The sequence below is a fragment of the Loxodonta africana genome, chromosome 4 (assembly GCF_030014295.1).
Source record: "Loxodonta africana isolate mLoxAfr1 chromosome 4, mLoxAfr1.hap2, whole genome shotgun sequence".
Lineage (NCBI taxonomy): Eukaryota > Metazoa > Chordata > Mammalia > Proboscidea > Elephantidae > Loxodonta > Loxodonta africana.
The window spans coordinates 100,472,869-100,490,203 of NC_087345.1; the positions used below are offsets into that span (position 1 = coordinate 100,472,869).

At 38.6% G+C, this 17,335-nt stretch overlaps 1 protein-coding gene across 12 annotated transcripts in view; it reads right to left on the reverse strand.

Annotated features, from left to right (window-relative positions):
* Nucleotides 1-17,335, reverse strand: part of PPHLN1 (periphilin 1) — a 163,134-nt gene that overhangs the window by 142,337 nt on the left and 3,462 nt on the right. For 8 of the 12 annotated variants that reach the window (XM_010595903.3, XM_010595921.3, XM_010595916.3 and 5 more), the window contains one exon: nt 3,629-3,720. In XM_010595903.3, the coding sequence (XP_010594205.2) occupies nt 3,629-3,700 (72 nt within the window). In that variant the 5' untranslated portion in view covers nt 3,701-3,720. Of the gene's footprint in view, nt 1-3,628; nt 3,721-7,013; nt 7,057-9,800; nt 9,854-17,335 lie in introns of those variants that run through there. The other 4 variants (XM_010595890.3, XM_064284369.1, XM_023555374.2 and 1 more) reach the window with 2 other exon arrangements.

The following is a 17,335-nucleotide window of genomic DNA, read 5'->3' on the forward strand; positions in this document are numbered from 1 at the left end:
CTTCCAACAGGTGGTCCTGCCAACTCCTCAGAGAAAAATCAAGGCTACTAGACACAGACTTTCGCAAATTCATTCTCACACAAGCAAACATTATCTATATCTGTACCCACCTTCACCCCTTGTCCTCCAATTTTAAAGAAAGAATATATAGCCCTTCTCCTTTTTAAAGCTGGTTGTTCCACAAGCACTCTTGATCTCTGGGGCCCTGCTTCATCAGTTACTTCTTTTCTCCCATATTCAACTTCTTCTCGGGCAAAGTAAATCACATGTTTAAATACGTAAATCACATGTTTAAAAAAAAAAAAAAAACTAACCCTGTGTGTCACTGACTACCCATACCCGTTGACGCTGAGTCGATTCCAACTCAGAGTGACCCTACAGGACAGAGCAGAACTGCCCTATAGCATTTCCAAGGAGCGGCTGGTGGAGTGGAACTGCCGACATTTTGGTTAAGTAGTCAAACTCTTAACCACTATGCCACCAGGGCTCCACATACTAGTATTGCCTAATTGCTTCCCCATCACAAATAGGCCTCAAAGAAGAATCATCCGCTCTTCTCACCTGCCTAAGCACTCTCCGATAAGACAAAGACCTCCATGGCTTGGTGAAGACCCACAACGACCTAACTAGACTTCCAAAGGGCTCTTCTTACTGGTCTTTATGACACCAACATAACTGATTACTCCGTCTTAAAACATGCTCCTCTGCAGATTGTCTGAACCAGGTTCCCTGCCCAGACTGTTGCAATAGCCCCGACAGGTCACTCTGCTTCCAGTCTTAACACCTCTTTAAGCCAACTTCTGGGGCAGGATGTTCTGTGATATAACACAGCACACATACTAATGGAGAACGGTATAATAAAACTTTCACATCATATGTTTTCCTTGATTTCATCATGATCATTTCCTATTGCTGAATGAAGTAATATTTCTGTATATAAATTGCCCGTATTTTATGGCTTCTAAAAACATCTACTTGGTTCCATTCAACACCCCTACCATAACTCTGAAGCTGCCTAAAATCCTTAAAAACATAGAGTACTTTAAAAAAAAAAAAAATTGTTCATTTGATAGTGTACCATTAATCACTACTTTTTTTAATGTTTACTTTTTGAACATTAACAAGTTTTGGCAAAAAATTAGAAAATAAATGTGTAAACACTTTTGATATCTGGCTGTATCTGGAAGGCAGTACACCAAAATGTTTTTTTCCTATGCTTTTCTGCTCATGTTCTTGGCCCGTTATCCTACTGTTATTTCTGGCAACCTCTCCCAAGTTAGTTGGCTTCTAGCTGAGTATAGGGAACAGGAGGCACAAGCAGGCGACTGAAGGCTAGAAGGTAGAAACCAGCATATTTCTTCCCTATCTCCCTTTCTGCCTTAAGTAACATCTCCCGTAGGGGCTACATCTCCTCTGTAGCAACAGCTCCCACATAACAAACAGCCCTGAGAGAGTGCTGGCTGCTTTCACTAAGTAACTGCAGATCCCTGGGTTCTGGTAACCCTAACTCTTCCCTCTCTCCCTACTTCCGACTGTTGCTAATCCCTATTTGACTTCTTAGCACTTCCATTCCCTATGCCAATTCCCTGCATTAAAGACCCTCTGTTTTAAGCACTCAAAGTAGTTTCTCTTTTCCTGGTTAAATGCTGACTGATACAGTATCTTACTGATTTAAGACTTCTTTAAATATTAAGAATAGTAACCAGTACCCTGTCACTTTTCACAATTTTTCCAGTTTACATTGCCTATTAAAATATTCTTGACTTACAAAAGCTGTCCATTTTTATGTATTGCAACATAAAGCCTTTCCTATAAGATTTCTTCTATTGCTCTTATGCTAAGAAACTCTTTTTCTATCCAGATATTATAAAAATATTCGCCCAAGATTATCTTTTTCTGTTAGTTTCCAAGGGAAAGATTGGAAGTAGAAAAAAAGTGGGTTTTATTGTCGGAAAGACCACAGATGGAATCTCAGGCACAGCCACTCAGTAGTGGGCGTGCTAGTGCAGCAATGGCCAACTCAGTCAACCTGTCCAAGTTTTTCTGTGAGATGGGGATACTACTACCCACTTTCTCAGAATTCTTTTTTGAAGATTATGAAGTTTATATATAAAACTCCTCATTTACATTAAGCAGGCACTTGTTAAATTCACAGTTATGATCAGTCATCCCCTCCTTGGATATGCCTTATCTTATTATTTGGAACCATGTAAATATGTTAATTATTTTTTAAAAAACACCTGAATAGAAAACAAAAAAAGGCAATCCCCTGAAACTGAAAACAAATCCAAATATGTTTCCAGTTGGTGACATAATCCCACAGAAAATTCTTTAAAGTGTATTTGAAATACAGCACTGGGTCTGGGTAACGGAATATATCCTTGGGGATGGGGAAATCTTAAATAAAAATTTTTTTAAAAGTCACCCCTTTTACATGTGTGCATCTCTATTTCGTGTTTACCTATGTCACTCAATAGATCTATCAAGTCGAAAAAAAACTAAGATTTTGATTATAAATATAGTAAACCTACAAATTAACCTAGAAATGACACAGTAATAATTAATCACCCCCATCTGGAACCATGGTGGATCTCTTCATTTTTTTCCCCCCCCCAATCTTAGATCTTTTTTCAGATCAATCCCAACCTAAAACTATAATCCAGGCCAAATGAAAACTCCCTGAAGATGACACTACCCATTTAAGTGGGTTGTAAGGATCAAATAATATATAAGTAAAAAACAGCTAACATGTAAACACGTATTAGCTTTGATGGTCTCTAAAGAATCCATAATATATGCACACACCATCACCATAACCCCAAACTCCTGGTGCTCAGAAGGGTCTGTGCAGAAATTTAAGGTTGACAGCCTCCTGACCTTCCCTTACACCTTCAAAGAGGATTTTGGGGGAAAGAATGCATATTATTCCTCAATAAATACTGAGTTCCTACTATATGCCAGGTACTAAATATAGAGCTAAGAATACAACAGTAAGCAAAAGAGTAAGCTCCTTGGGAAGAGAAAAGGAGTGGCTCGAAATTCCCACTTTCAAGAGCAACAAACAGACAAATGGTAGACAGCACACCAGAAGCTGCCTTCCTTGCCCTGAGCCCCCAGGCATTCTCACTCACTAGCCAAGCTGTCTGACCATAGGGAAGCACACCTGCAGGAATCCTAACTAGGGATATTTTAACATGTTTTAGCTCTCAGAGAAGTGTTACCCGCTTCTAAAATGAAAGCCTGTTTTTAGACTTTCATGCATCCAGCATGCAAGCACTTTTAGGAATATATAAAAATCAGGGACAGCCTCTATAGGAACAGGTGCTCAAAACTTCCTTGTTAACTGGTTGACCTTTACCAAACCTAAACTTTCCTCCACAAATTAAATTCAACATAATCCCTTTATTTTAAAAATTTAAACAAAAAATAAAATGCAGATTTTCTACTTAAATAAAATACTGCCTTTTATTTTTAGATTTTTAACTTTTAAAAGATAAACTTGATCTATTTTTCAGTGTAGATTGCTAAATTTTTGGCATTTGAAGACTTGTTAACAGGCCTAGCCTTGGTTTACCAAATTAACTGGGACACTAGGTTTTGAATTATTCTATACATAGGAGCAACTTACACTGGGGTGACTTCGAGGAGCTGCTCGTTCTCTTGGAAGTCTCTCATAGTCATATCGCCCCTCAGACCACATTTCATCTCTTTTGTAAGCCACTAAAAAATAAAAAAGAAACAAAAAAATTATAGTTTTTATGTTACTGGGGAGTAATAAAGAAGATCAGAAAAGAGTAAATAATTACCTTCCTTAACTACAAATATTTTCAGAGATACTAAGGAAAAAACTAAAAATGACCAAAAAAAAAGGGGGGGGGGGCAACTAAAGCAACTCTTGTTCCAAATAATTTTGAGATTTTCATTTTTAAAAATGTAAAGGAAAGTCCCACCTTTATTTTATTTTCAAGGCTATTTAAAGCCTCAAGGAGCTTGTTCCCGCCAATAGTGGAAGCAAGAGTCATAAGACTACAAACATTTCTTCGTTCTCATATAGTACAGAACAGAAACGATCTATTTTAATGAGTAGTTTAAAAGGCTGATCAGCAAAGCTACTATTTCCTGACAGTTTGTATAACAGTTTTTTGTTTTGTTTTTGCTTTTCTACATTCTTTGAGCTCCCATTTCTTCTCTGTATGTTCACTGAGGTGATTTCAACTGAAAAGAAAATGTTAAATGAACAATCCTATAAGGACACACGCTCGACAGTCTTGATCCTTCAACTCTGAAACAAACCACTCTTGATTTTATTTTTAAAGTTATAAATTTATTTGAATGCAAAGGAGCCCTCGTAAAGCCAGAAATTAAAAAGTTCTGCCAGCATTTCACATGTTTGGGATGCAGAGAGAAGGTGTAATCTATTCATAAAAGTCAGGAATGCTTTCTACTTTGACTGGTAGCTGACACGTTCTGGGTAGAGGCTAATACAGTGAATTACAGAGTCCAAGGGGTACATCACAGCAAGAACGTAAAAGAAAACTGAATATATAGAAGCTTTTGAATCAGATCTGTGAACAGGCAGAAGGTAAACAAAAGATAAGATAAAGGAAAAGAGAGTGCACAGGAAACAGTCCTATGATCATTTACATGGGGTTGGTATACCTTTTCTGTAAAGGACCAGACAATAACTGTTTGCTGCTTTGTAGGCCACAGGCTCACAACTATTCAATTCTATCACTGTAGTGCGAAAGCAGCCATAAAAAAACCAGCCGCCTTTGGATCAATTCTGACTTGTGGTGATCCCATGTATGTCTGAGTAGCACTGTCCTCCATGAGATTTTTAATGGCTGTCATCTTTTGGAAGTAGATAACCAGGCCTTTCTTCCAAGGTGTGTCTGTGTAGACTCAAACTGCCAACCTTTCAAACCAATTACCATCAAGTTGATTCCAACTCATGGCAACTCCATGTATATCAGAGTAGAACTGTGCTCCATAGGGTTTTCAAGGCTGTGACCTTTAAGAAGTAGATAACCAGGCCTTTCTTCCAAGGTACCTCTAGGTGGACTCAAACTGTCAACCTTTCAGTTAGCAGACAAGCACATTAACCGTTTGCACCACCCACAAATGCCATAGACAATACATAAACATATGGGTGTGGCTGTGTTCCAATAAAACTTTATTTACTAAAACAGGCAATCCGCTGACGGGTGATAGCTTGCCAATTCTTGGAGTAAGTGACAAATCATTAAAGGGCAGAACAGGAGAGAGTTAAGTAATAATGGAGCAGACTCTGGACCAAAAACTGTAAATCGTTTTGATATGTAAGTGAATGATCATGACAAAGAAATGAAAATGGGCCAGGTACTAAGTTAGGGCATTTTAGTACACAGAAAATAAGGTAACAACAAATCCAGGTGCACATTATACAAATCAGTGAAGAAGGAAAATATTTCAGAGAAAACACATGTCAAAAGATTTTTGGTGGCTCTTTACCATGCAATACTAAAGGGAAAAAAGAAAGATATCCAGTTTTTCAAGTATAGAATAGATACAGAACTGTAATAGTTTAGGATAGACTAGGGGAGAAAAAAAATGTTGGAAGATGACAGCAGTATTTTTTGACACTATCAGAGTACAAACAGTCTTAATCTTCCCTGTAAAACCATACCTGTAACATCGTTTAATACAAATAAACCAATAAAACAGATGAACTAGCTAACCAAAGAAGCCTGGGGAAATCTTGATTTCTTTAAGAGTTACAAATTAGCCTTTAATATTAGACATAAATCAACCTGAATTCTAAGTCTGCAATCAGACATCACAAACAATGTGTATTTCAAAGCAACCAAACTTTCAGGTACAAGAAACAACGGAAGCGTGAAGGAAAAGGATTGTCAAAGTTATTTCTCCTCCTCTGCCTTTACTTAGCCCCATGAAAACACTTCAGCCTACGGAATAAATTCGATTTTATCCGTACACTATTTGTCTGTACTGTACACTTAAGATACAGTACAAATAGCAAAGATCAACAATAATCCAAAAAAGAAACAGACATATGAGATAAACAGTTCACAAAAACGGAAATACTAACGGCTCTTAATCATTTGAAAAGATGCTCAAGCTCCTTCAAAATAAGATAAAAACTAAAACTATAATGGGGTACCATCCATTTTTCTTCCAAAAGCTCTGCAAAAATCAAACTACTTTGTTGGAAAGCAACAGTGTCATATACGAATGAAGTATAAATTGGTCCAAACGCTATGGGAACACCTTCACAAAACCCATTAAAACTTTAAATGCACATACACTTTGACCTGGCAATTCTACTTCTACGTATATTTGCACATGTGCATAGTAACAACTGAAAACAACCTAAAATGTCCATCAAGAGGGTACTGTTAACTAACCTATTGTACATTCCCATGAAGAAATATTATGCAAACCGCTACAAAGAAAAGTAACCCTACCATACCAATATAGAAAGATTGACAAGATATACTTCTAAGCAAAAAAAGAGAAAAGGGCAGATTAACATATAGAGTAGGCTATCATTTGTGGAAAATAAAAAGGCAGAGTATGAATATATACACACGTACACAGACTACTCCTGGGAACATTAACAAGACAGTGTAACAATGACTGTCTCTGGGGAGAGCCGGGTAGCTGGGGTATGGGAGGATAAAACAGACTATCTTCACTGCTTAATGTTTTGCATTTCATTCTGTTGTGCATAGGGTTGCTATGAGTTGGACCTAACTCAACAGCACCTAACATTACCGATTCTAAAAAACAAGTTAACTGTTTTTAATGTCCCTGAAAATCATTCAGTAAGCCTAATATGTAAAGTGATTATAAAAAATGCTGAATATAAATTAATGAACTAAAGGAGAACATAAATAAAGGTTCATAATTTAATGAGAAAGAAAAAGACTATAAGAATTCTAATACTAGTTTCTATATTAAAATTTACTGACTTCCCCCCAAAAAACATGAAGAATAACTACTATACTACTTACTTGAGTCTTTTCAGGAATCAAATTTTAAGTTTTCAACAAGCTCCTGTGGGAGGGGGGAAAAATACAGACATAAGGCTTTGCGTCTGTATAAACCAACCAATTGAGAAGAATTAAACCTTCACAATTTGTATGATAAACATGTATTATTTCTAAAATCAGGAAAAAAACGTATTTTCATTATGAAAAATGCTCAATAAAACTCTGAAAAAATATGGGCATTAATAAGCTACACTCCCCCAAACACACCTTTGAAAATAGAAGATATTATTTTGACCACCAGAGCCACTCAAGTTTCATAAGAACGATAAAACTACATTTAAAAAAAACAGAACTGTACTTGCTAGTTGCAAGCTGGCATGGCGTCTCTCTTATCCTTATCTGAAAAGTGAGAGTGCTACACTAGATGTTTAAAGTCACCGTTTGCTGTAACATTAAGAGCACTGGCTTTAAAATATCTCCCACAGTATTACAAAAAATCTAGCACACGTAATCTGGAAATTCCTAGCTTTTTTTTTTTTAACATTTGGCACAAAACAGTCCCATGTTCAAAAGCAATTCAGAAATCAAGGCAACAATCACCAAAAGATGTCAACCTTATTAGGTAAAAAGTTTGGTGGAGAACTTTTTAATGATTTTCCCAAGAATATAAAGAGTGCTGAGCAAGCTGAGGCAAATAAAAATTTAAAAAGACACTATGCGACTCATGATGAAAACTGCAAATCCATGAAATACAAGTTGTATGTCTTGAAACAAACTTTAATCAAACATCTTCATGATAAACAGTGAAAATATTGTTTTCAAGGATATCGTTTACTTAGATACACAACACCCATGGATGCAGCTGTCAAGAAATCAAACGATGTATACAGTATTCAGCAAATCTGCTCCAAAAGACCTCTTTATTGTTGTTGTTATGTGCCCTCGAATCTGTTCTGACTCATGGCAACCCTATATACAACAGAATGCAACACTGCCCAGCCCTGCACCATCCTTACAATCATTGTTATGCTTGAGTCCATTGTTGCAGCCACTGTGACAATCTACCTTGTTAAGGCTCTTCCTCTTTTCCCTGTACCCTGATCCTGTACTTCACCAAGCATGATGTCCCTCTCCAGAGACTGATCCCGCCTGACAACATGTTCAAAGTATGTAAGACACAGTCTCGCCGTCCTTGCTTCTAAGGAGCATTCTGAATGTACTTCTTCCAGGACAGACTGGTTCATTCTTTTGGCAGTCCGTGGTATATTCAATATCCTTCACCAACACCACAATTCAAAGGCGTCAATTCTCCTTCGGTCTTCTTTATTCATTGTCCAGCTTTCACATGCATATGATGTGACTAAAAATATCATGGCTTGGCTCGGGCACACCTTAGTCTTTAAGGTGACATCTTTGCTTTTCAACATTTTAAAGAGGTCCTTTGCAGCAGATTTGCCCAATAAAATGAATCTTTTGTGTCTGCTGCTTCCATAGGTGTTGATTGGGGATCCAAGTAAGATGAAATCCTTGGCAAAGTCAATCTTTTCTCTGCTTATCATGTTGTTGCTTATTGCTCCAGTTGTGAGGATTTTTGTTTTCGTTATGTTGAGCTGTAATCCACAGTGAAAGCTGTGGTCTTTGATCCTCATTAAGTAAGTGCTTCAAGTCCTCTTCACTTTCAGCCAGCAAGGCTGTGTCATCTGCATAACACATGTTGTTAAGGAGTATTCCTCCAATCCTGATGCCCCATTCTTCTTCATATAGTCCAGCTCCTTGGGTTATTTGCTCAGCGTACAGACTGAATAGGTATGCTGAAAGAATACAACCCTGATGCACACCTTTCCTTACCTTAAACCACTCAGTATCCCCTTGTTCTGTCCGAACAACTGCCTCTTGATCTATGTACAGCTTCCTCACGAACATAATTACGTGTTCTGGAATTCCCATCCTTTGTAATGTTGTCCATAATTTGCTATGATCCACACAGCTGAATGCCTTTGCATAGTCAATTAAACACAGGTAAACATCTTTCTGGTATTCTCTGCTTTCAGCCAGGATCCATCTGACATCACCAATGATATCGCTGGTTCCACGTCCTCTTCTGAATCCGGCCTGAATTTCAGGCAGTTCCCTGTCAATATACTGCTGCAGCCACTTTTGAATGATCCTCAGCAAACTTTTGCTTGTGTGTGATATTAATGATATTGTTCTATAATTTCTGCATTCGATTGGATCATTTTCCTTGGGAAAAGGCATAAATATGGATCTCTTCCAGTCATTTGGTCAGTTGCCCAGGAAGCTGTCTTCCGTATTTCCTGGCATAGACGAGTGAGCACTTCCAGCGCTTGGTAAAGCAGAGGGTCAGCAAAAAAAGAGGAAGACCCTCAACAAGACGGACTGAGACAGTGGCTGCAACAACGGGCTCAAGAATGATAACGTTTATGAGGATGGCACAGGACTGAGCAGTGTTTTGTTCTGTTGTACATAGGGTCACTATAGTCGATCTAAGAACATCCTCCCATTTTCAGAACTTAACCTGCTGTTGAACCTTATCCTTGTATTGAGCCTGCTATCTGCCTTTTCTGGTTCTACACACAGCATCCTGGCAATACTGAAAATAATCATCCAAACCCAAATAAGCCAAACCAGTTGCCGTGGAGTCAATTCCAACTCATGGTGACCCCATATGTGTGAAGCAGAACTCCGACTTGACAGCGCCTAACAAAAACCAAACATCTGGCTCTAACTACTACTTTACATGAAATTCAGGGGATAGAGGAGTGGCTGTATTAGAAAGATTAGGCTCACCCAACTGCTGCATAGAAATTTTGTGAAGTGCCTCACCAGCATCTGCAGAAGTAAGACTATTTATAAGTCACTCCTGATCTAGTTGCCATTTTCTACCTGGCAGGGTGGAAGACAAATAACAATTTTATTGCAATTATCTCAATGTATTTATACTTCAATTAATCTATCCAAAACATACAGAGGGTGAAAAAAAGTATCAAAGAAAGTAAAAGTAGGTAACTTCAATGAAAATGTAGCTTTTGGAAATAAAGCAGCTAGAACAAGTCAAAAAACAGAAATATGATCTTGCAAGAGTTCAAAATAGGGCTGTCAAGCATACACATCAAAGAAACCATTAAATTCATTTGTGGGAGAGCTAAATATGAGTAAGTCAAAGAGCTAAAGTGCACAGGCACCTACCTCAACAAATGGAGGCCAAAAAAGCCTAAGTAAAGATAAACTGGTATCAAATTCCCTACCATATAACAAAATGTACTGAATTTGCTAAATCCAACAACCACTTCTGCAGAGCATCAGTCTGTACACTGTACTTAATTTCTACTAGAAAACAAGCAGCATCCATGAAACAACCAGACGCTGGTCTTAAGTTAAAGAGCAGACACTGCCTCTCCTACAATTTCAACTCGTACACTTAATCTTGCAACAATTTTGAATACTTGACTTCATATCCAAAGGATGATGCCCTAATGCAGTGTTCACCTTATGTATTCAGTTAAAATCTTTAGTACATAAGGTAAATAAATTTTCTTTACTTTAAAACACAATTTTTAAAGATCTGAATTTAAATCTTCAATTACTGTACATACAGTGAATAATTTTATAAAAGGAAATTAGTTTCCTTTAAAAATACAAGAGTTAAATTGTTTCAGTTTCTACATAGTGCTAAAATCTTCAGAAGGTAGGCTATAAACTAATTTCCTCTAATCAACTATTTCATTCTTAAAAATGACCTCTGTCTTACTGGTGAGTACACCAAAATATTGAATTAGTACCTTTTACAGAATTTGCAGGTATTTCGTTTTTAAACGTACTATTACCACACCTACCTACTCTTTTACAAAATGACAGTGTCAGAATAAAATGTTTCATCTTTATGTAAATTACTATATATTTTCAGAATAAAGAATATAAAACTAATAGAACACAAATATAATGGTGAAAACTCTGTTGGCATAGTGGTTAAGTGCTACAGCTGCTAACCAAAAAGTTGGCAGTTCGAATCCACAAGGTGCTCCTTGGAAACTCTAAGGGGTAGCTCTACTCTTTCCTATAGGGGTCACTACAAGTCAAAATCAACTTGACAGCAACAGGTTTGGTTTGGTTTTTTTGGTATGGCAAAATAATTAGTACCCACTAGAATGAAAAAAAGAATGAAATAGCCCCGGTGAGGCCCATATCAAATTACAGAACTTTTCTCATCCTTAAGAAATCTGTAGTATAAATGGGAAGGAAGGAATACAAATAGAAGATTCCATATGCAACCTTGTACTGGGAGTAAAGAGAATAAAAGACAGCTTGATGATGATATACAAAAGAAAAGAAAGAATACTGGGCTGTAAAGAAGATGGGACCTAAGGTGAATACTGAATTAAAGACAACAGAAAAGATATTACAGAATGAGGCCATGAGGAAGATAGTGTAGGGTAATCATTGTTCCGTGCTATCCAGAGGATTCCAACTTATAGCAACCCTGTAAGACAGGACCCTAAAAGACAGAGTAGAGCCGCACCACAGAGTGTCCTAGGCTGCAATCTTTGTGGAAGCAGATTACCAGGTCATTTCTCCCACAGAGCAGCTGGTGGATTCAAACTGCCCACCTTTTGATTAGCAGCTAAGCACTTAACCACGGCACCACCAGGGCTCCATGTAGGGTAATTAGGAGAGAGCATATGCCAATAGTACTTTAAATTCAAATAGCAACTTAAAATTTTCGAAGAATTTTAAAATACCTGATGAATACAACAACCTTCTGATTTGAAGCACATGTTGTTCACGGCATTATTCAGATTTAGGAAGTTGACTTATCCCACAACTAGAAACCTCAAGAGTTCTGGTAATACAATGGTTAAGCGCTCGGTGGCTGCTAACTTAAAGGTCAGCAGTTCGAACCCATCAGCAAGCTCTGCAAAAGAAAACACCTGGAGATCTGGTCCCTTAAAGATTACAGCGTAGGCATCAATAAAGAACAATGATGAATCCGAAAAACATTTCATAACGTGGAGGAAGCTGGAAGGCATTATACTGAGTGAAATTAGTCAGTTGCAAAAGGACAAATATTGTATGAAACCACTACTATAAGAACTCGTAAAACAGTTCAAACAGAGAAGAAAATATTCTTTGGTTATGAGAGCAGGGAGAGAGGGAGAGGGGTTTTCACTAATTAGATAGTAGATAAGAACTATTTTAGGTGAAGGGAAAGACAACACACAATACAGGAAAGGTCATCATAACTGGACTAAACCAAAAGCAAAGAAGTTTCCTGAATAAACTGAATGCTTCAAAGGCCAGCATAGCAGGCGCGGGGGTTTAGGGACCATAGTTTCGGGGGACATCTGAGTCAACTGGCATAATAGAGTCTATTGAGAAAACATTCTGCATCCCAATTTGGAGAGCGGTGTCTGGGGTCTTAAATGCCGGCAAGCGGGCATCTAACATGCATCGGTCTCAGCCCATTGGGAGCAGAGGAGAATGAGGAACACCGAAGACATACGGTAATTATGGGCCCAGGGGACAGAAGGGGCCACATGGACTGGGGACTGCATCAACCTGAGACCAGGGGGGCTGGATGGTGTCCAGCTGCAACCGATGACTGCTCTGACAAGGAACACAACAGAGAAACCCTGAGGGAGCAGGAAAGCAGTAGGATGCAGACCTCAAATTCTCATAAAAAGACCAGGCTTAGTGGTCTGACTGAGACTAGAAGGACCCCAGAGGTCATGGTCCCCAGTCCTTGTTAGCCCAAGACAGGAACCAATCCCAAAGCCAACTCTTCAGACAGGGACTGGACCAGACTATGGGATAGAAAATGATACTGGTGAGGAGTGAGCTTCTTGGATCAAGCATACACATGAGACTGTGTGGGCAGCTCCCGTCTGGAGAGGACATAAGAGGGCAGAGGGGATCAGAAGCTACCCGAATGGACACGAAAATAGACAGTGGAGAGAAGGAGTGTGCTGTCTCACTAGAGGGAGAGCAACTAGGAGTATATAGCAAGGTGTATATAAGTTTTTGCATGAGAGACTGACTCGGTTTGTAAACTTTCACTAAAGCACAATAAAAATTAAAAAAGATTACAGCATAGGAAACCCTAGGCAGCAGTTCTACTCTGCCCAGTAGGGTCACTATGAGTTGGAATCCAGGGGATGACACACAATAGCAACTAGAAAGCAATCGGCTAAATTTAAACAAAGGTGTCCTGACGCCCAGTGAAGTGATTATGCTACTTACACTGTCATCACTTCACTAAGTCTCCTCATAGGAGCGGAGTCTCAGAGGTACTCCAAGAAAGTCCTCTATCCCAACTGGATATGAAAACAGAAGAATACAACTGAAAAATGGAAGGACCCTCTACATCACAATTGGGAAAAAAAAAAATTAGAATTCAGTGTGGAGTACGTAAGCTTAATTTAGAAGTTTACTAATAACTGGTTCCACCCAAAAAAAGACCCACTGCCATCAAGTCGATTCCGACTCATAGCGACCCTATAGGACAGAGTAGAACTGCCCCGTAGTTTCCAAGGAGCGCCTGGCTGATTCAAACTGCTGACCTTTTGGTCAGCAGTCATAGCACTTAACCACTATGCCACCAGGGTTTCCATAACTGGTTCCAGATTATAAAAATCTCAGTCTCTTATGCCATATTCAGTAAAGAGGGTATTTTTCCTATACCATTACATTACATTTAATTGCAGAAAGAAAATAAGTCTTTCTTAAGGGTATTACATTGAACTATTCACTTCTTAGCTACCTAACCATTGTCTTGTTAGTTTCACCTGGGAGGATAAGGAGGCCTTCCACTCTAAATCAGGGAAGCCTGAAAACAGAAGAAAGTCACTGGCAGTATCATTCTATCAAACCACTCACATCTTGAATCCAAAGGCAAGGTGACAGAGCAGAACGTGTTTTTCATTTTATCCAAACTGACTACAGTAGCAGCTTAAGCTATAAAGTAGCTGCACATTGCTCTAATCAGTTTCTATTATTAAACACATAAGGATGAATAGCTTTCCCTTCTCCCTGGAACCATTCCTTTCATTCTTTATAATTCATTCAATAACTATTTTAACAGCCAGCCACGGTTAGGAAATAGAAAGTTCACTTGAATGTGTGGGTATATCTGTCCTCATGCTTTAAATGAGCTATAATAGGCCTTTGCAGGGTCCTGGTTGGTGCAAGCAATTTCTGATCAGCTGCTAACTGAAAGATTGGTAGTTCAACCCCACCCAGAGGCCCTGGGGAAGGAGAGCCTGGAGATCTGCTTCTGCAAAATTATAGCCAAGAAAACGCTATGAAGCAGCTCTACTGTATAGCACATAGGATTGTCATGAGTTGGGAGCTGACTCAATGGCAGCTAACAACATAAGCCTTTTTGTACTGCCAGCTCCCTAAGCAGAATGCTTGTTCTCCAGGTATCTGCATGGTTAACTTCCTCATTCTTTAAGGTCACCTTCTCAACAAGGCCTACCCTAACTACCTCACTCTTTCACTCCACAATTTCCCAATCTTGCTATTTTTTCAAAGCACTAATCACCCCGGCAGTCCAGTGGTTAAGAGCTTGGCTGCTAATCAAAAGGTCAGCATTTCAAATCCATCAGCTGCTCCGTGAAATCTCTACAGGGCAACAGTTCTCCTTTCCTATAGGGTCGCTATGAGTAGGAACTGACCGAACAGGCTCCACAGCACCTGACAATAACAATCACCTAAGATACTGCATAATTGTCATCTATGCATATTATCAGTCCTTCCCTACTAGGAATATGAGTTACACAAAACTAGGGATCTCTATTTTATTCATTGGTTAATATGAACCCATTGCCACCAAGTCAACCCCCAAACTTACAGCGACACTATAGGACAGAGCAGAACTGCCCCATACCATTTCTGAGGCTGTAGTCCTTACAGAAGCAGACTGCCACATCAGTCTCCCGTGGAGCAGCTGGTGGGTTTGAACCACCAACCTCTCTTTCAGTTAGTAGCCAAGCACATATTAAGTGCCTGTAACAACTCGCAAAGTATGAACCCAGTATTCATAGAATGAGTTTGTTAATGTTGGTAGGACGCTCCCTCTAGATAAATGTCTCCTACGTTTTTACTTTCATCCTGACTCTTTTCAAGAGGGTATCCCAGTGGTGCCCAGCTACCATTACTGAACATTTTAATCAAAGATTCTACAGAAGAATCAAAAAGGGGAAAAATGCAGAACAGAATTCCAAATTCTCATGGAACCCAGACTTTATAAGGAGCCAGGAAGTTGGACGAACCTCCAAAATGGCTGCCCTGAGATAATCCTTAAACCTTTAACCAAAAATATCCCCTGAAGTCTTCTTTTAAAACCAAACAATAATTTAGCTTAACTAGTAAAAAAATCTCTATCTTGAGCATTATGCTCTTTTAAGAACTGAAAAAAAAATTTTTTTTATATGGGATCAAATTGACACCATCAACTGGAAAAATCAGGTAAGAAGCTCAGGGGTAAGTGAGTTCACGTTAATAGGGGAAGAATGATTCGGAAAAGGTGGGCAACAATGGCTGCACGACTTGAATGTAATCGATGTCACTGAATTGTGCAGGTAGAAATTGTTGAAGTGGTGTATGTTTTGCTGTATAAACTTTCAACAACTACACAAAACAAAAAAAAAAGGATGTCCCAAACACCTCCAACTCAACATTCTTCATACTTCTCAGAAACCTGTCTTTCCCATTCTCTTCAAAGACACCACCACGTACCCAAATGACCAAATCAGAAATCTGGAGTCACTCAAGACCCAAAACTTTTTGTATCTAACTAGTCACTAAATCTATCACCTTACTAAAGCAAATCTATCTACATATCCCTATTTCTGCTACCACTGTCTTTGTCCAAGCCCCATCCATTCATCTCCCCAATATAACTGGTCTCCCTGCTTCCAGTTTCACCTCCCCCACCCCATCCACCCTGCAAACTGTAGACAGCATTCATTCTTGTAAGACACCTGCTTAAAAGTCTCTCAATGGCTCCCCGCATCATGAAGTCTTAATTCTAAACCTGAAAAGAGGCTCCTTATGACCTTGTTCCTGCCTTTCCAGCTTCATCTCCTACCACTTCCCCACATAACAACCTACTCGCTGTTCTGTAAGTGTGCTATTATTTCTCAACATCACACCTTGGCACATGTTTTTACCTCTGCCTATAATTTCTTCTGCTTATTTGCCTTTAACCATCTACTTATCCTTCAGGATTCAGTTCAAATGTCAGCTTTTCTTTTCTCCTCAAAGAATGAAGTTGTCCCTTCTTTGAGCTCCCCAAAACACCCTGCTGATACTTGCAGTACTATGAAACACTCTGTTCTATTTTTCTTTCTCTCCTCCCTCCCAAACTAAGCACTACTGTTAAGGCAAGAACCATATACTTCTCACTCTTTTGCTTAGCAGAGTAAAAATACACTTATTAAGTATTGGTCACATAAGTAGATTGTTCACATGACTACCACATGAGCCATTCAGGAGGACCTAAATATTACAGGAGTTTGTACCCTTCCATTAGTCAGAAAAATTCCAGTAAGCACTATTAGATTGTTGCTCCTGTCCCACTTCTCATGAGAGTAATGTCACTTCACTTTTTAGCAAAAGGTACCCATCAGATTCCTTTAGCTCTAGCTTCTTAAAGCAGTGATTCTCAAGCCTGGCTGCACACTAGAATCATCTAAGGAGATTTAAAAAATACCAATGCCTAGACCCTACCCTATTAAATCCCTAATTAATTAGTCTGGGGTAAGACCCTGGCACTTTTTTTCTTTTTTAATCTTAAACTTCTAATGATTGTAAATATTGAGATCCAACTAATCTAAAGCAAGCTAAACATAGTCCTGATATCCTAAAATGTAACACTAAAAAGCTTTTAAGGCCTAAGTTAAACCTAAAAAATAAATAGATGTTTTGTAATGAAAAATATTTCAAATCCCAGACAACTAAATCAACAATGAATTTCAGAACACAATTAGTTGAGGTTTGCTTGAAAAAAAATAACATTGATGCCAACTAAAACATTCAAAATAGAGCAAAATACCTACAAAAATTATTGTTCGGTGCTCAGACAGAGATAAATGCAGGCTATGGTAGATAAGAAAGCTAAGAAAACAAATACAATCTTGAGAGACTGCTTGAATGTGAATGGACAACAGTGAAGTGTAGACTCCAAAAAAAAGGGGAAAGGCATTAGAGAAAACAGAATGTACATGAGAAAGAAGACAGAACTGACCAGGGTAGAAGATTCACATTACAAAGGATTGGGAAATAAGCCTTGACAGGTATTCAACAAGCTTTTGTTTCCTCTCCTA